The sequence below is a fragment of the Mustelus asterias genome, chromosome 3 (assembly GCF_964213995.1).
Source record: "Mustelus asterias chromosome 3, sMusAst1.hap1.1, whole genome shotgun sequence".
NCBI classification, from domain to species: domain Eukaryota; kingdom Metazoa; phylum Chordata; class Chondrichthyes; order Carcharhiniformes; family Triakidae; genus Mustelus; species Mustelus asterias.
Window position 1 is genome coordinate 74,473,592 of NC_135803.1, and position 20,525 is coordinate 74,494,116.

At 45.5% G+C, this 20,525-nt stretch overlaps 1 protein-coding gene across 2 annotated transcripts in view; it reads left to right on the forward strand.

Moving 5' to 3' along the window:
- The window catches only part of dzip1l (DAZ interacting zinc finger protein 1-like), a 123,910-nt gene that overhangs the window by 42,481 nt on the left and 60,904 nt on the right, over window positions 1-20,525 (forward strand). For both annotated transcript variants that reach the window (XR_013497440.1, XM_078209238.1), the window contains exons 10-15: window positions 122-152; window positions 6,228-6,266; window positions 7,499-7,632; window positions 11,025-11,214; window positions 15,204-15,378; window positions 20,188-20,405. Coding sequence is in view for 1 of the 2 variants with exons in the window: in XM_078209238.1 (XP_078065364.1) it covers window positions 122-152; window positions 6,228-6,266; window positions 7,499-7,632; window positions 11,025-11,214; window positions 15,204-15,378; window positions 20,188-20,405 (787 nt within the window). In the remaining variant the exon portion in view is untranslated. The remainder of the gene's footprint in view (window positions 1-121; window positions 153-6,227; window positions 6,267-7,498; window positions 7,633-11,024; window positions 11,215-15,203; window positions 15,379-20,187; window positions 20,406-20,525) is intronic.

The window sequence follows — 20,525 nt, forward strand, 5'->3', positions numbered from 1 at the left end:
TTTCATACAGGGCTAGTAATCATGTGCATCACAGAGTAATTTTTGTTGGAATGTATTTTGTTACTCCTGAAATACAGATTATCCAGCCCTTGTCATGATCTCCCTCATTGTTTTGTTACAGATCAGAAAACTTTCCTCTCGACCAGTTCAAGGTAAGAACTCTTGTTCTCTTTCTGTGCCTTTATCTATCACTCTCTGAGTCTTGAACTTGTAATTTCCAGCCCTCAGTATGGGTGGAGGGAAGGTTAGTGCTGGGACTCAGGAGTGTTGACACCATGTCTGATCCTCCAGTCTGTGTCTGCGAGCCTCCCATTGCCCGTTTGTTGCAATAGCTGTTTCAACATTCAGAGCTGCAGCTTCCAGTCAGCAGGATACTGTATGTTATTATATGACCAAACACTGAAGAGCAACGTCTGCCGCTGTGGGGGTCTGTGTCTGTGGATGTAGTTGTGCTTTAGACCAAGTGTATCATGTTGTACAACAGAAAGGCCATTTGTCCCATTGTGCCGGCTCTTTAGAAACGCAATTCAGTCAGTTCCAAGCCTCTGATTTCCCATTAGACATAGAAACAGAAGTAGGTCATTTGGCCCATCGTGTTTGCTCCACCATTCAATGAGATCATGACTGATCTGAATGCTAACATTCAACACCACTTTCCCGCCTTATCCCCATAACCCTTGATTCCCTTACTGATTAAAAATCTGTCTCTCTCAGCCTTGAACACACCTAACGACCCAGCCTCTACAGCTCTCTGCAGTAAAGAATTCCACAGAATCACTACCTCTGAGAGAAGAAATTCCCCTTCATCTCTGTCTTAAATGAGCAAGCCCTTACTCTGAAATTGTGCCCTCTGGCTCTAGACTCTCCCACAAGGGGAAACAACCTCTCAGCATCCACCCTGTCAAGCTCCCTGATGATCCGATGTGTCACAATAAGGTCGCCTCTCATTCTTCTAAACTCCACTTAGTACGGTGCCAATCTCCTCGACCACTCCTCATAAGAAAATCCTCCATACCCAGGATCAACGTAGTGAACCTTCTCTGGACTGCCTCCAATGTTAGTATATCCCCCCTTAGGGGACCAGACTTGTTCACAGTATTCAGGGTGTCATCCAAGGAGTGCCTTGTATAGTTTTAGCAAGACCTCCCTATCTTTATTCTCCATTCCCTTCGAAATAAAGGCCACCATTCCATTTGCCTTATCTATTACCTGCTGAACTTGCATGCTAGTTTTTTGTGATTTATGCACGAGGACCCCCAAATCCCTCTGTGCTGCAACTTTCTGCATTCTCTCTTCATTTAAATAATATTCAGCTCCTTTATTCTCCCATATTCCCTATTCCTGCGAGTTCTTCTCCTTTGGATGTTTATCGAATATCCTTTTGAAGGCTATTCTTTAGTATGTATCCATCACCCTATTGGGCAGTGCATTCGAAATCCCAACCACTTATTGTTAAAGGGCTTCACCTCAGCTCACCTCGAGTTCTTTTGCCAACTACCTTAGACCCGTAGCTCTGGTTATCAGCCAATGGAAAGAGTTTTTCTTTATTTACTCTACCAAAGCCATTCATGGTATTGAAACATGTCTATCAAATACCTCGTAGCCATGTCTGCTCCGAGATCAAACCCAGCTTCATCGATTGATGCACACACCCTCGTCCCTGGAATAAGGAAGTCTCTTCTGCATTCTTTCTGAAGTCTTCATGTCTTTCCTCAAGTGTGCGGGACCCAGAATTGGACGCAGTACCCCAGCTGAGGCCGAGTTAGTACTTTAGAAGGGCGCAGCATAACTCAGTTGCTTTTGTATTCTATGCCTCATATAAAGCTCACAGTTCCAGATGCTGCGTTTACCTGTCCTTGCACCTTCAGCAATTTGTGCACAAACACTCTTTTTGTCCTTCTGTCCACAATTATACAAATTGCCTTGTGTTGTCTCTCCTCCATCTTCCTGCCAAAATGTCACGTCCCTGTGTTGAATTTTATCTGTTGTGTCTAACCATTCCACCAGCCTGCTATTTGCTCCTCGGAGACTATTGCAATCTTCCTCCCTGTTTACTATACCTCCAAGTCTCACATCACCTGCACATTTTGAAATTGCGCCCAGCACCCACAAGTCCCAGCTATTAATGTCCATTAAAAACAGCAATGGGCCTGGTACTGAATTCTGGGAAACACCATTGCATCCCCCTCCACCACTCCACTCCAGTCTGAAGAAAAACTAGCCAGTTGCCTCAACTCTGCTATGTATTTCAGCCACATTTGTATCCATGCTGCCATTGCCCCTTTTGTCCTATCAGTTTCAGTTTTGCCAACAAGCCCATTTTGGGTCATTGAAAGTCCAGATGCACAACATCAACTACATTGCCCCTGTCCATCCTCCCTGTTACCTCAATAATAAAAACTCAATCAAATTAGTCAAGCAAAATTCCTCCGTAGCAATCTGTGCTGACTCTACTTTGTTAATCCATGTTTGTCCAAGGTTATTGTTTCTCAAAGCTTCCCAAACACCCACTGGCCTATGATTGCCAGCTTTCTCCTTCTCCACTTTGTGTGAACAAGTTTGTAACATTTACAGTTTTCCAGTCCTCTGGCACTTCCCCTGTATCTGAGGAGGATCGGATGATTGTGGCCGGATCCTCCGCATACTCCACCCTTACTTTCATCAGCATTCCGGGATGATTCTCTCCACACAAGGTGATTTATCCACATAAGGTACTGCTAGTCTTTTTAATCACTCCTCTTTAACTCATCCAGGTTTTGGTATCCTTGTTGTTGCCATAGCTCTAGCAAGTTCCTCATCCATGGTAGACAATGCAAAGTACTCATTTAGTATCTCAACCAAGTCTCCGGCCACCACCAATAGATCTCCATTGTGGTACCTAATAAGCCTTACCACACCTCTGACAACCTTTTCACTGTCAGTCTGTCAATGGGAGATATTTGGAATCTCTGCTATCTCAATCACCAATCTATTCTCATGCTGTCGTTTTGCCCCTCTTATTTCCTGATTTAGCTTTTCTCTGTAGTTTTAAACTTAGCCTGACTCTCTCTTGTATGATCAGCATGACATCTGTCATATATCCCCTTGTACGCTTATCCTGTTGTCTAAATCCTTTGTCCTCTGGGGAACTCTGACTTTCCTTGGTCTCTTTTTCTCCCGTGTGGAAATGGATCGAGTCCAAAGCATTCTCTCTTTAAACGCCCCCAATTGCTTTGTCCTTATTTCTGCTTGCCAGTACTTGACTCTCGTTTATCCCGGCCAGATTCCATCTCAATTTACTGAAATTGGCCCAGCTCAAGTTAAGTATTTTTATCCTAGATTGCTCCTTGTTCTTCTCTGTAACTAACCTAAAACTTATGATGCTGTGATCACTATTGCCAAGATGCTCCCCCACTGTTCTCCACTTGATCCATTTAATTTCTAGGGCTGAATCTAGCAGTATCTCCTTCCTAGTTATACACGGAAAATACTGGCCAAGAAGATTTCCCTGAGCACACTTCAGAAATGCTTCCCCTTCTTTATCCTTAACATAGTCACTGCCTCATTCAATGTTGTGTAATTAAAATCTCCCCTTATCACTGAAGTTCTTGCATCTTTCAGTAATATCCTTGAAAATGTGCTCCTCTATCTCTTTCCTACTATTTGGTAGTTCATAAAATGCACCAGGTAACACAGTAGCCCCTCATAGACACTCCAACTCCCTCACACTGTCACTCAGTAACCCCTTTCCCCCAGCACCCTGTGTTACTGATTGTACTTCTATTGATGTTAATCCAGCTCCCTCACACTGTCACTCAGTAACCCCTTTCCCCCAGCACCCTGCGTTACTGATTGTATCTCTATTGATGTTAATCCAGCTCCCTCACACTGTCACTCAGTAACCCCTCTCCCCCGGCACCATGTGTTACTGACTGTATTTCTATTGATGTTAATCCAGCTCCCTCACACTGTCACTCAGTAACCCCTCTCCCCCGGCACCATGTGTTACTGACTGTACTTCTATTGATAATCCAGCTCCCTCACACTGTCACTCAGCAACCTCTCTCCCCCAGCACCCCAACTCATGTAACTGACTGTGTCTATACTCCTATTAATCCAGCTGTTCCTCACTGTAAACCCCCCAACCCTGTGTTATTGACTACATTAACCAGTACAGTTGGACTAGTACACTTTAACCTGGTGTTGAGAGACTTCTTACTGTGCTTACCCCAGTCCAACGCCGGCATCTCCACGTTAGTACAATTGTAGATACAGTTCTATCACTGTCACTCTGTAACTTTTCCCAGAGAATCCTGAATTAAAGACATACAAAGATAATATGTTTTAGTTTTCACCCTCGGGGGGATGACTACAGACAGTGAGGGTGGTGGGAAGTCGAATTCCGAATAGCCGGATTTTGTAACAGTGGCCAGTTTGTTCTTCATTTCCTTGTTGTACTGCACCACCTAGTGAGCATTGAGCAGTATACAGATTCGAAATAAAAACCCTATAAAATATCTGGACTAGCGGGAGTGTAGGCACTGAGCTTTTTTTTTACAGAAGGTATTAGGTTTTCAGTAATTTTTAACAACTTAATAATTTTATTAACTCGTTGGCCACAGAGAAACTTATTTATTTATTTTTGGAAGGAAGTAGACCTTCTCATGTTATACCACTGACTGGACTGGATCCGAGTTGAGTCTGGTTTCCTCCAGGAGCTTTCCCTGGTCAAACCTGAAAATTTTGATTGGGAGATGAAATCTTAAATGTTTAAAGTTAGATCTATTTGGTTAAACTTTCAGCGAAAATCTTCAAAATGACCAGTTAGTTGAGTTTGTAGTGATGTGAGATGTGATGGCTTTTGAGTTTGTTGTGGGATGAGATCCATGATTAAGTTGGGCCTGGGTGGTCTCATGAGAAGCTAATATGGCACAGGTAGCATGGGTGGGTCACAGGGAGGGGGCAGGGTGTGTGTTAAGGGGACAGGCAGCAGAGGGTGGATAATGGGTGGCCAGCCAGGAGAGATTGGAAAGATCATAACTCAAAATCAGAAAATGCATGGAGTAACAGAAGACTTTCATTGATGTAGTGCCTTTCACAGTCTCCCAGTGAAGTACCGAAGCATCATCTTGAATGTGATATAGGAAATGTGATCTCATAAACTGAAATGAACTAGATAGAGATCAGCCGTTCCCATTGGTGGAAGGGTTGAGAACCAGAGGGCACCGATTGAAGGTGGTTAGCGAAAGAAACAACTGCGACATGAGGAGAAACCTTTTACACAACGAGAGGTTAGGATCTGGAACGCATTGGCTGAGTGTGTGGTAGAGGCAGATCCAATTATGACGTCCCAAAGGGAATGGGATCATTATCTGAAGCACAAAGATTTGCGGGGCTACGGGAAAAATGCAGGTGAGTGAGATTTAGCAAGTTGCTCTTGCAGAGAGCTGCCATTGACACAATAGGCTAAAGCACCAGCATTCTGCTGTGTCCAGCCAGTGATTCGCTGATAGAGATGTCCAGATCATTTTTTAATGGTGTTGATTGACAGATAAACATTGGCCAGGATATCGTACATGGTATTTGAACAGTCACTTGGAAGGGCACAACTTGAATGTTGTACTACAAGAAAAGTTTGGTCTAGGGGACGCCGTGTGGCGTATGGGGGCACCATGTGGTGTTTGGGGGGGTGGGTGGGCGGGGCACTAGCACTATGTATAGTAGAATAAACTGTTGTGATCATTTGAAATTTGGTATTCTTGCATTTGTCCTGATGAGTGCAAAATGAAATGTTTCAGCAATATCTCTCTCAGTTTGGCAATTTTTATATACACATGAGAGGACAGACAGAGCCTTGGTTTAACATCTCAAAAGACCACCTGCTTCCATCTCCGTAACATCAGTGAGGGTTTCCACTGCAGTCGATCTGAGGGCGGGGGTGGAGTTGGGCGATGAGGAGTGGTCTTGCTAATGGGGCTGATATGTGGTTGAAAGCACAAGGGGGAGTCTGCAGCCTGACATTCAGACTCATTGCACACACTGAACCTTTGCAGTCGATTGATAGGATTCTTGGTCATGTTGTGTCTCGAGTTTCTCATACAGAGGGCTGGCCTGTTAAGTGGAGGTCAGTGGGCAATTGTTGAGTTCAGTTGAGAGTTCTTGTCCTTCTTGTTATGTTTTCAGTGTGTAATCGAGGCACTGATTAATCTGCACCATGTGACTTGTATAAATTGTTATTTGCTTTCCAGTTCCTGAGAGTCAAGATTTGGAATCTGAGGAAGATGATGGTGAGTTTCGAGCAAATTTTATTCATCAACCAACCAATCAAAGCAAATAAAGCTATGAAATGAATCCCTGGGCCACTGCCCTGTCGAAGGGGCCATTTTCAGATATCCCATTCACACTGAGTAAGAGGAACTCTCTTCAGCTAATATAGCCTCAATCCACACAGACCCAGGGAGACCGCCTCTGAATTTCATTGATCTCGGAATCTGCCGCAGTCCCCTTCGTTTTGGACTGCCCCCTGGTGGGCAGAGCATGCGAGTGACTGCCCTGTGAAGACGGTATCAGGCTAGACTGTGATGCCTCTCACAGTGGATTAGCTGGCCAACACATTCATTGGGTTTACATTCTACAATGGAGTGAGGTCGCGGAGGGTGCCTGTTACCAGGAGCCATATTCCTTTTCTCAGCAGCCTCTCCTCATCCCCCCTCTTCCCCCCCCGCCTTTCCTGCTCCTAACCTCTCTTCATCTTTCTCTTACTCTCACCATCTCTTGTTTTCTTATCACACTCTTTGTCTCTCATTCTCTCCACTTGTCTATTGCTGATTCCCTCTCACCCTGTCTGTTACTCAATCTGTCTGTCTTCCAAATTCTTCCTCTCATTTACTCTTTCACGTTTTTTCCTCTCTCACACTCTCCATTTCTTACACTTTGTCTCTTGTACTCCCCCTTTCAGAGGTCTCCACCTGTTGAGAACTCTCACTCCCTGTACATCTCTCAAAATCACATACTTTGCCTTTCGCACTCACTCCCTCCACTCCTCCCTCTCTGCTCCACACTCCTGCCTCTCAGACTCACTCACTCTCTCCACCTCTCATGATTCTCTCCCTGGGTCCTACACTCTCCCTCTCTACCTTTGTGTTTCACACACACTCTCCCTCTGCCCTGCACATCTCTCATCTTCTCCCTTTTCCTCCACCTCTTGTGCTCTCTCTCCTTCGTCTTGCTCTCTCTGCCCCTCTCTCTCTCTCCCCCGCTACTGCTCACACGCACTCTCCCTCTGCCTCTCAGGATCGCTGCCGCTTGTGGTCTTGCTTTCCCCTTCTGCCTCTCGCTCTCTTTCTCTCCCTCTCTCTGCTGCTCTCTCTCCGCCCCCACCCCCGGCCGCTCACTCTCTCTCTCTCTCCCTCTGTTGCTCACTCTCTCTCTCTCCCTCTGCTGCTCACTCTCGCTCTCTCTACCCCTACTTCTCCAGCTCATTGTGTCTGACTGTTTTTTGTCAATGAACATCCTACAGATTTGGAGAGTTCTTTAGATCGGAAACAACAACTTCTAGACACCTTGAGACAGAATCCAAAATTCATCAGACAGTTTCGCCCCATCCTGGAAGAGACATTGGAGGAGAAGTTAGAGAGTATGGGTCTAAAAAAGGTATGTACGAAAATGTGGATTGTGAAATAGGCAGCAAGGTGAGTGGGTAAAGTGTGTAAGACCAGTCTTTAATGCAGCACCTTGTCAAATCCCTTTTGGAAATCTAAATACACTACATCTACAGGTTCTCCTCTATCTACTCTCCCTTTACATTCTCAAAGAATTTGAGCAAATTTATCAAACATGATTTACCTTTCATGAAACCATGTTGACTAGGATTGATTATATTCAGCTTTTCTAAATGTTTAGCAACTGTAAAGAATCAGCATCTCCCTGTTATTTCCTGTTTCTTGAAGCTCCAGTATTTGTTGTCACAAGATCATTAAAAATAGGAGCAAGAGTAGACATGTAGCCCCTCCCTACTCCGCCATTCGATAAGATCATGGCTGATCTGATAGTGGCTTGTCCCGTGTCTCCCTTGTCGATCAAAAATGTGTCTAACTCAGCCTTGAATATATTCAATGTCCCAGTCCCTTTGGAAGAGAATTCTAAAGACTAATGACCCTCTGAGGGAAAAAAAATTCTCATCTCAATCTTCAATGGGAGAACCCTTATTTCTGAACTGTGCCCCCACGTGTTCCAGATTTCCCCACATGAATAAACATCTCCTCTGCATCTATCCTGTCAAACCCCTTCAGAATCATAGAAACATAGGAATTAGGAGGAGAAGTTGACAAATTCAGCCCTTTGAGCCTGCTCTACCATTCAATCAGATCATGGCTGACCTCTCCCTGGTCTCAAATCCAGCTCTCCCCGTATCCCCTTACCCCATTTGTTATTAGAAATATATCCATCTCCTTTTTGAAACCAGTCAACGATTCAGACTCCACCGCGCTATTGGGCAGCGAGTTCCAAAAATTCACCACCCTCTGCGAGAAGTAGTTCCTCCTCATCTCAGCTTTAAATCTACCGCCTCTCAACCTATACCTGTGACCTCTTGTTCAAGATTGACCCATAAGAGGAAACATTTGGTCTACATTTACTTTATCAATCCCTTTTAAACTTTTATATTCTTCGATCAGTTCCCCTCTCATCCTTCTAAACTCCAGCGAGTATAAGCCCAATATTTCTCCTCGTACGTCAACCCTTTCATCCCCAGAATCAATCTGGTGAACATTCTCTGAACTGCCTCCAATACCACCACATCCTTCCTCAAAACTGGACACAATACTCCAGATATGGTCTTGCTAACACCCTGTACAATTGGAACAATACTTCTCTACTTTTATACTCCAGTCCCTTTGCAATAAATGCCAACATCCCATTTGCTTTTTTTATTACATGCTGCACCTGCATATCGACTTTCTGTGATTCATGAACAGAGACACCCAGATCCCTCTGCCTGGACGCATTTTGAATCTGCTTTCCATTTAGATAATTTGCCTTTCTATTTCTTCTGCCAAAATGGACAACCTCACACTTAGCCACATTAAACTCCATTTGCCAAATTTTGGCCCATTCTCCTAGCCTATCTATATCTATCTATAAAATCTTTATATCCTCTTCACTGCCTGCTGTCCCATCTATTTTAGTATCATCTGCAAATTTTCCTATGTTACACTCTGTCCCTGCTTGCAGATCATTTATATAGATTGTAAACAGTTAAGATCCGAGGACTGACCCCTGCGGCAGCCTGCTAGTTACATTTTGCCAGTCAGGGAAGAACCCATTTATCCCAACCCTCTGCTTTCTGTCAGTCAGCCAATCCTCAATCCAACCCAGTACTCTACCCCCAATCCCCTCTGATCTCACCTTCTGGATCAGTCTTTTATGTAGCACCTTTTCAAAAGCCTTCTGGAAGCCCAGAAATATACATCCACAGGTTCCCCACTACCCACTATCACAAATATTTGCAATAAGATCACCTCTCATTCTTCTAAACTCCAGTGGATACAGGCCCAACTTGCTGAACATTTCCTCATAAGACAACCCCTTCATCTCAGGGATCAGCCTAGTTAACCTTCTCTCAAATGCTTCCAGGTAAGTATATCCTTCCTTAAGTAAGGAGATCAAAACTGTACACAGCACTCCAGTTGTGTTGTCACCAAAGCCCTGTACAGTTGTAGCAAGCTTTCTCCACTTGCAATAAAGGCCATTGCCCCCTTGAAGGAGGGTAGAAGAGCGAAGGATCAGACAAGCACTAGCCCTTTACCAGCTGGAGACCACATGCATTGTCACTAATGAGAGTTGTACTTTGGTTTGCCTTCCTGTCACACACGAAAACTAATGTAACATTTTTGCTGCATTCACTGCCGATTTTCCATGCTGTATGATTCTGTAGCATGATTTTCCCTGTAAAATGCTTCTTCAAGGTTCTGCATCAATGGCATCTAGTATTCCGCACTGTCTTGCATAACACATGGTCCAGGTTTGACCTATGGCTGCATTGATCTCAATGCGGATCAGCTGATCGGGTTTGGGAGTGATGGGGTTAACGTGATTCAGCAGGATTCCTGCACCAGAGCATTATCCACTGGAAAGTGTGTGCTTTATGGGCATTGGTGGAGTTGGGATGACACTCGGCTGTGATGCCACCCATTGCCAAATAGTCTTCCAACACAATACTGTATTTATTCCCCTCCCCAGACCGTGATATGGTGGGTGATTATTGGGAATTGAGATGTGTTAACTTGGGATAGCTAGGAATCAGCCACAATATTGTGGATCTGGAGTCACATGTAGACCAGACTGGATAAGGACAAAACATTTCTTTCCCTAAAGGACATTAATGAATCAGTGGGGTTTTAATGATAAGCTGACAATTCTATGGTCACTTTCATTGAGACCAGATTTGTAAAAACGGAATGCATATTCTCTTGGTGAGATTTGACCTCACATTCTCTGAATTATTAATGCAAGCTACTGAATTGCTAGTTCAGTAACAACTGAGCATTCGGGCTAACACTGCTTTTGCTTTTTAAAAGGTTTCATGATTGCCATTTCCCCTCTGTTATGATCCTTTTGTTATAAATAGCTGAAATTTCAATTCCCAGGTATTTGCTAAGATAATCCACGAGATTTTAGGATTTTAAACAAACAGAAGACATTTAACAAAACTTAGCAAAGCAAATACTATCTTATACTCCCAACATCCAGAATTAACAAGAGATGAACATGAATTAACAGGCAAACTATGGTCAAATACAAACTGTGCACAAAATGGCAGACGTAACCAAGACAGATCCCCTGAATTTCTCCATAACCCACCCAGATGTCAGTGATCACTGAGTTACCAAATTTCTGTCTTTCCCACAGGGGATTTTAGCCCCTCTCCTTTGAGGATATGGCCTCTGATTTCCTCTTTAGTAGGTCACCTCTTCCCCACTGCCCCCTCCAGCTGGTCTGTCAGCCTGGGTACTCGGTTTTAACGGGGATTGTGGATTCTGTTGCAGGGCTCGAAGGGAATTGCTGCCCAGACGCTGAAGAACCTGAATTTGATGGTGGGGAAACAGCGCGAGGGCAAGGCCAGGCACTTCCGCGAGTTTGCCAGCCTTCGGAAGCAGTTTGCAAAGGTCGTGGTTGAGAAGGTGAAAGAGAAGCAGCGCAGTGAAGGCTACACTTCTTCCCCTCCACCCCGATCAGGTACTGTGTGACTTTGTGATGTGCCCAGGCCCAACCAGTCGGCCATCTCTTCCCATTGAGCATTCCCCACCCACCTGCTTCCCACCCCCTCCCTCAGTCTCTCCTCAGGATGGGTCGCAGTTACCACCTGAGTGATCACTTTCCGCTGGACCCTCCTCATCTTTAACTCTGGTCCGGGATCAGTTGTGCTGAGTTCTGCTCACAATCTGACATTTTAAAAATTCATTTGTAGGCCGTGGGCATTACTGGCGAGCCAGCATTTGCTGCCCACCCCTAGTTGCCCTTGAATTGATTGGTTTGCTAGGCCATTAAGAGTCAATAACATTGCTGTGGGTCTGGTGTCACAAGTAGGCCAGACCAGATAAGGGCGGCAGATTTCCTTCCCTAAAGGATGTTAGCGAACCAGATGGGTTTTTCCGACAATTGACAAAGGTTTCGTAGTCATCAGTAGATTCTTAATTCCAGATATTTTTATTGAATTCAAATTCCACCATCTGCCATGGTGGGATTCGAACATGGGTCCCCAGAGCATCAGCGTTTCACATGCACCTCCTCCAATCTGGTCTATTGCATTCGCTGCTCCCAATGCGGTCTACTCTACATCTGAGAGACCAAACGCAGACTGGATGATCGCTTTGTAGAACACCTTCGGTCCATCTGCAAGCAGGACCCAGACCTTCCTGTCGCTTGTCACTTCAACACACCACCCTGCTCCCCCTCCTCCTTCCACACCCCCCCCCACCCCATTTCCATTTATTTTATTTCATTTCTTTTCATCTCATTCATCCATTTTTATCATCCTTTTTCACTTCCATTTTTCCATTTCTCCATTCTCGCTCTCCTTCTTGCCCCCTCTCCCTCTGTTCTCCCATTCACACATTCTGATCACTTAATGGACACTTTTTAGCACCACCCTTCATAGTATAAACCTCTGCTGATTCTCTTTGCTCTCAGCTCTGACGAAGGATCATCCAGGCTCAAAACATTGGCTCCATTCTCTCCCCACAGATGCTGTCAGACCTACTGAGATTTTCCAGCATTTTCCCTTTCCGTTCCCCAGAACATCAGCTGAGTTTCTGGATTAATAGTCTAGCGATAATACAGTTTCTAGATGAATGGTCTAGCGATAATACCACTATGCATTGCCTCTCCTGGCAATCTCAGGCAAATCTCTCCCTTAATGAAAGAAAGCAAGTGTGTTGCTCGTCAGAACTTCAAATCTCTGATGTGAGGAATCATTTTTTAATGTAAAATGCACAAATTCACACAGACTGTTCAATGGTATCGGTTGTCTAGGCTTCAGGAGGGTTTGGTCAAGGAGTGACCACCTGGAGGTACGAGACTTCCTCCCCACCTTGATACCTGCCAGTTTGTGCTGTGCTCAGAATGACCTCAATCTGGAACTTTCCGGGGAGGCTGGTGAGGGGACCTGGGCAGCAAACATCCAAGAATGAGAATGACACAGCAGCAACACTCTTGTTTCTATTTATTCCTGGCTGCTGTTAGTTGAGCGGTTTATCGTTGCCTGTGCACCATTCCAGTTTGGATATTTATGCAGATGGGGAGGGGAGGGTTTTTGCATGTATGGGACATAAAAATGATGGAGGAGAAAGGTCACAAGCCAAAGTTGTTGAGTCAGCATGGCCTCATGAAAGGGAAATTATGTCGAGTTTTTTGAGGAAGTCTCAACCAGAGTGGATAGAGATGAACCACAGGATGTGTTATATTTGGATTTCCAGATGAAAAATACCTCTCAAAATGTTAAGTCATAAGATAAGAGTCCATAGTGTTGGAGGTAGTATATTGGTATAGATGGAGAATTGGCTAATGGGCAGGAAACAGCGAATGGGATTCAGGGATTCTTTTTCAAGTTGGTGACCTGTAACCAATGGGGTTCCACAGGGATCAGTGCTGGGACTGCAACTGTTTATAATATATATTAATAACTTGGAGGAAAGAAGCGAGTGTACTGCAATCACATTTGGCGATGACACAAAAATAGGTAGAAAGGCAAGATGCGAGACGGATACAAAAAGTTCACAGAGATATTGATAGGTTTAGTAAGTAGGCAAAAATTGGCAAATAGAGTAGTTGTTCATTTTGGAAGGGAGAACAAAAGAACAGAGTATTATTTAAATGGAGAAAAACTCCAGAAAGCTGCAACACAAAGGGACTTGAGGGAACTTGTGCACGAAACACACAAAGCTAGCACACAGGGGCAGCTGGTAATCAGAAAGGTTAATAGAATGTTGGCCCTTATTTCAAGAGGGTTGGAGTATAAGAGTAGGGAAGTCTTGATGCAACTGTACAAGGTACTGGTGAGACCACATCTGCTGTACTGTGAGCAGTTTGGTTCCCTTATTTAAAGAAATATATTATTTAATTGGAGGCAGTTCAGAGAAGGTTCACTAGAATGATTCCCGGGTACGGAGGGATTGCCTTATGAGGAAAAGTTAAACAGGTTGGGATTCTACTCTTTTCTTTATTCATTTGTGGGACATGGGTGTCGCTGGCTGGTCAGTATTTATTGCCCATCCCTAGTTGTCCTTGGAGGGCAGTTGAGAGTCAACCACATTGCTGTGGCTCTGGAGTCACATATAGGTCAGACCGGGTAAGGATAGCAGATTTCCTCCCTAAAGGACACTAGTGAACCAGATGGGTTTTTCCGACAATTGACAATAGTTTCACGGTCATCTGTAGATTCTTAATTCCAGATTCTTTTTATTGAATTCAAATTTCACCATCTGCCGTGGCAGGATTCGAACCAAGGTTCCCAGGACATTAGCTGAATTTTTGGATTAATAATCTAGCGATAATACCACTAGGCCATTACCTCCTACCTGGGGTGGTACAGTTTAAAAATAGGGGTTTCCCATTGAAAATGAAGCCCCCTCTCTTCGGACTGATAGTTTCTTACATTCTGTACCGGAGAGAACAATGGAAGCTGGATCATTTCTGATGAAACTGTGCCTTTAAGAAATTTATTTATATCAAGTTTCTTGTAAGGGGTATGTTTATAATTCAGCTCTGGTTTACACAGTGCCCATTTGTCTGCACCAGCCAGCTCACATGCTGAGAATGCAGGAGAATAATTGGTTTTAGATAATGGGGCGTTCAGTTTAATCGGAGTAAATACATTTTTGTTTATTTGGGTTTTCCCCTGGAGCTTCAGAGTAGGAGTTGATTAGGTTGATTGACAAGAGACAGAGTCATGTGCGAATGGGAGGAGCTGAGCTTGCAGGGGAAAGCAAGCAGTTTTTCGGCCTCGTCCTGAAAGAAGCAAAAGGTGTCTCTGTCTCTCTCTCTCTGGTGGTTGGCGGTGTGTGTGTCAGAAGGCAGGTGTCTCTATATCTCTCTCTAGAGGGCTTCAAAGGCTCTCGGATTGTTAACAAGTGAAAACACGTAAGCCTGTGTTATTTGCTGACTGGTTTTGAAGAGGAGTTTAAGCCTATAAGAGGAATATTGCTTAAATTGGAACTAATAGAGATAGGTTAGCAGTTAAGAATTGTATCTTGCCATGTTTAAGTACTTCAATTGGTAAAAGTTAAGCTAATTAATTTGTTATAGTTAAACTGTATTGTTAAATAAAATTTGTTTTGATAAAAACTTCCTAATGTGTCAATAGAATCACACCTGGAATGAAACACCTTATCATCACACTAATGCCAAAATAGAAAAACTGTTCGGGCTAGTCAGGCTTCATAACATACTTTGGGGTTTCTGCTCTGGTACCCTAAGACATTGAATATATGGGGGGTTGATTTAGACAGGTTTTTGATCGACAAGGGAATTAAAGGTTTATGGGGGACAGACCGGAAAGTGGAGGGGTCACAATCAGACTAGCCATGACCTTTTTGAAAGGTGGAGCAGGCTCAAGGGGCTGAATGGCCTTCTGCTATTTCCTAGGTTCTTGTATTCTAACAGGTTGGAGGAATTGAATAACTCACTCTTTTTCCTGTGAATAATCCGCTCTGCTCCTTTACTTACAGTACGGAGACACACCAGCCCACCACACAAAGCAGCCACCAAAAGCAAGGGGCCACAACCAGTGGCAGTGAAGACATCTCATGCAATTGACACAAAACTTTACCAGACTGAGGTACCCAAACCGGCTCCGCGGCATCGAACGGTCAGTCCAGTCCATTCTGCCGTGCCCAGTGCCAGGTACAACTCTGGCTCCATGATGAGCTCCTTTGTTGGCCGGTTTTGTTGTGGGTCTGTGGGCTGGTGGTTAGGAGTCATATTCCACAGCTTTTTCACACAATTCAGAACAGGCAGTAAAATTCAGTGTCTGCCATCATTCAGGTGGGAGCACTTTTATATCCAAGATGGTGGATTCAAGCCATACTTTGAATATGTAATGCAGACAGACTCTCCAGTACTGAGGGAATGGAGACTGACACTCTGGTACTGAGGGAATAGAGACTGACACTCTGGTACTGAGGGAATAGAGACTGACACTCTGGTACTGAGGGAATAGAGACTGACACTCTGGTACTGAGGGAATAGAGACTGACACTCTGGTACTGAGGGAATAGAGACTGACACTCTGGTACTGAGGGAATAGAGACTGACACTCTGGTACTGAGGGAATGGAGACTGACACTCTGGTACTGAGGGAATAGAGACTGACACTCTGGTACTGAGGGAATGGAGACTGACACTCTGGTACTGAGGGAATGGAGACTGACACTCTGGTACTGAGGGAATAGAGACTGACACTCTGGTACTGAGGGAATAGAGACTGACACTCTGGTACTGAGGGAATGGAGACTGACACTCTGGTACTGAGGGAATGGAGACTGACACTCTGGTACTGAGGGAATAGAGACTGACACTCTGGTACTGAGGGAATAGAGACTGACACTCTGGTACTGAGGGAATAGAGACTGACACTCTGGTACCGAGGGAATAGAGACTGACACTCTGGTACTGAGGGAATGGAGACTGACACTCTGGTACTGAGGGAATAGAGACTGACACTCTGGTACTGAGGGAATAGAGACTGACACTCTGGTACTGAGGGAATGGAGACTGACACTCTGGTACTGAGGGAATAGAGACTGACACTCTGGTACTGAGGGAATAGAGACTGACACTCTGGTACCGAGGGAATAGAGACTGACACTCTGGTACCGAGGGAATAGAGACTGACACTCTGGTACTGAGGGAATAGAGACTGACACTCTGGTACTGAGGGAATAGAGACTGACACTCTGGTACTGAGGGAATAGAGACTGACACTCTGGTACTGAGGGAATAGAGACTGACACTCTGGTACTGAGGGAATAGAGACTGACACTCTGGTACTGAGGGAATAGAGACTGACACTCTGGTACTGAGGGAATAGAGACTGACACTCTGGTACTGAGGGAATAGAGACTGACACTCTGGTACCGAGGGAATAGAGACTGACACTCTGGTACTGAGGGAATAGAGACTGACACTCTGGTACTGAGGGAATAGAGACTGACACTCTGGTACTGAGGGAATATAGACTGACACTCTGGTACTGAGGGAATAGAGACTGACACTCTGGTACTGAGGGAATAGAGACTGACACTCTGGTACTGAGGGAATGGAGACTGACACTCTGGTACTGAGGGAATAGAGACTGACACTCTGGTACTGAGGGAATAGAGACTGACACTCTGGTACTGAGGGAATAGAGACTGACACTCTGGTACTGAGGGAATAGAGACTGACACTCTGGTACTGAGGGAATAGAGACTGACACTCTGGTACTGAGGGAATAGAGACAGACACTCTGGTACTGAGGGAATAGAGACTGACACTCTGGTACTGAGGGAATAGAGACTGACACTCTGGTACTGAGGGAATAGAGACTGACACTCTGGTACTGAGGGAATAGAGACTGACACTCTGGTACTGAGGGAATAGAGACTGACACTCTGGTACTGAGGGAATAGAGACAGACACTCTGGTACTGAGGGAATAGAGACTGACACTCTGGTACTGAGGGAATAGAGACTGACACTCTGGTACTGAGGGAATAGAGACTGACACTCTGGTACTGAGGGAATAGAGACTGACACTCTGGTACTGAGGGAATAGAGACTGACACTCTGGTACTGAGGGAATAGAGACAGACACTCTGGTACTGAGGGAATAGAGACTGACACTCTGGTACTGAGGGAATAGAGACTGACACTCTGGTACTGAGGGAATAGAGACTGACACTCTGGTACTGAGGGAATAGAGACAGACACTCTGGTACTGAGGGAATAGAGACTGACACCCTGGTACTGAGGGAATAGAGACTGACACTCTGGTACTGAGGGAATAGAGACTGACACTCTGGTACTGAGGGAATGGAGACTGACACTCTGGTACTGAGGGAATAGAGACTGACACTCTGGTACTGAGGGAATGGAGACTGACACTCTGGTACTGAGGGAATGGAGACTGACACTCTGGTACTGAGGGAATAGAGACTGACACTCTGGTACTGAGGGAATAGAGACTGACACTCTGGTACTGAGGGAATGGAGACTGACACTCTGGTACTGAGGGAATGGAGACTGACACTCTGGTACCGAGGGAATAGAGACTGACACTCTGGTACTGAGGGAATAGAGACTGACACTCTGGTACTGAGGGAATAGAGACTGACACTCTGGTACTGAGGGAATAGAGACTGACACTCTGGTACTGAGGGAATAGAGACTGACACTCTGGTACTGAGGGAATGGAGACTGACACTCTGGTACTGAGGGAATAGAGACTGACACTCTGGTACTGAGGGAATAGAGACTGACACTCTGGTACTGAGGGAATAGAGACTGACACTCTGGTACTGAGGGAATGGAGACTGACACTCTGGTACTGAGGGAATAGAGACTGACACTCTGGTACTGAGGGAATAGAGACTGACACTCTGGTACTGAGGGAATGGAGACTGACACTCTGGTACCGAGGGAATAGAGACTGACACTCTGGTACTGAGGGAATAGAGACTGACACTCTGGTACTGAGGGAATAGAGACTGACACTCTGGTACTGAGGGAATAGAGACTGACACTCTGGTACTGAGGGAATAGAGACTGACACTCTGGTACTGAGGGAATAGAGACTGACACTCTGGTACTGAGGGAATGGAGACTGACACTCTGGTACTGAGGGAATAGAGACTGACACTCTGGTACTGAGGGAATAGAGACTGACACTCTGGTACTGAGGGAATAGAGACTGACACTCTGGTACTGAGGGAATAGAGACTGACACTCTGGTACTGAGGGAATGGAGACTGACACTCTGGTACTGAGGGAATAGAGACTGACACTCTGGTACTGAGGGAATAGAGACTGACACTCTGGTACTGAGGGAATGGAGACTGACACTCTGGTACTGAGGGAATAGAGACTGACACTCTGGTACCGAGGGAATAGAGACTGACACTCTGGTACCGAGGGAATAGAGACTGACACTCTGGTACTGAGGGAATAGAGACTGACACTCTGGTACTGAGGGAATAGAGACTGACACTCTGGTACTGAGGGAATAGAGACTGACACTCTGGTACTGAGGGAATGGAGACTGACACTCTGGTACTGAGGGAATGGAGACTGACACTCTGGTACTGAGGGAATAGAGACTGACACTCTGGTCCTGAGGGAATAGAGACTGACACTCTGGTACTGAGGGAATAGAGACTGACACTCTGGTACTGAGGGAATAGAGACTGACACTCTGGTACTGAGGGAATAGAGACTGACACTCTGGTACTGAGGGAATAGAGACTGACACTCTGGTACCGAGGGAATAGAGACTGACACTCTGGTACCGAGGGAATAGAGACTGACACTCTGGTACTGAGGGAATAGAGACTGACACTCTGGTACTGAGGGAATAGAGACTGACACTCTGTCTGTGTGGAGTTTGCACATTCTCCTCATGTCTGCGTGGGTTTCCTCCGGGTGCTCCGGTTTCCTCCCACAGTCCAAAGATGTGTGGGTTAGGTTCATTGGCCGTGCTAAAATTGCCCCTTAGTGTCCTGAGATGCGTAGGTTAGAGAGATTAGCGGGTAAATGTGTAGGGATATGGGGGTAGGGCCTGGATGGGATTATGGTCGGTGCAGACTCGATGGGCCAAATGGCCTCTTTCTGCAAAGTAGGGTTTCTATGATTTCTATGACACCCTGGTACTGAGGGAATAGAGACTGACACTCTGGTACTGAGGGAATAGAGACTGACACTCTGGTACTGAGGGAATAGAGACAGACACTCCAGTACTGAGGGAATGCAGGCAACTTTGGTGAAAAAAAATGGCCGTCCCACATTTGCCCACCTTCCATTGTCCAGTCAATGATTGCAGAGGAGATGTAGTAAGGGCCTTAATTGGCTCTTTGTCTTCACTATACCAAAGGGCACATGGGCTAGTGGGTGCCTTATCATCCCCCCCATATAATGGGGACTTGGTCAGTATGTGAGCGTCTCAAAGAAGGAGGTGTGCTCCTCAGCGGACATGTTTTGCAAGCTTGCTGCCGTAAATGTGCAGCACCAGGATACTATTCGAAGAATAATGTACTGGTGGATACTGGCCTACTGGTGGACACTGGCGCACTGCTTTGTTGGTCCTGGCCTGTTTTGGTGTACACGAGCCCATTACCTGTGGATGCACACCTGTTACCAGTGGATGCCAGCCCCTTGCTGGTGGGAACTTGGTTGATTAGTATTCAATAGAAGAATGTTATTGGAACTATTGGTCTCTGTCATCCGCTCCTGTGGGGAGATTCCTGACCTCCACTTGGCATGATGTTAGCTGGGTGGCTGGATAGGGGAAAGGTTCTTCTAATCTGTTGATGCAGCAATTCTGATTGTGGCCCTGAACAGAAATTCACTTGGTGATCTTGTTGTGTGGAGATCTCTCCAAAATGTTTTGCAACTCATCATTATTCCGGCTTTCTTTTCTCCTCAACCCCTCTCTCCCCTCTATCCCACAATGTTTCTGCAGCACCCCTCCATTCTCTTCTGACGATGAATCGGTTGTGGACAGTGCTTATGTCACCAATGTAGGGGTCAAAGATGCCGCCCAGGTCCGTGTCATCCAATCAAAACCGAAACAGAGTCAGGCGACCATGAGCGACGATGACGACTGGTCGGACACTGACATCTCGACAGAGTTGCTGAGCCCACCCGCTGCGGGACCCCCTGTGGTCCGCACACCACCAGGTATTGGCAGTGCCCTGCTGTTACTTGACTCTTCAAAGTGGGTTTGAACAACTCAGCATACGTGTGCTTTTGCAATGATGCTGGGATTTGCTAAGTCCCACCCAATTTGTGCAAGGAGTG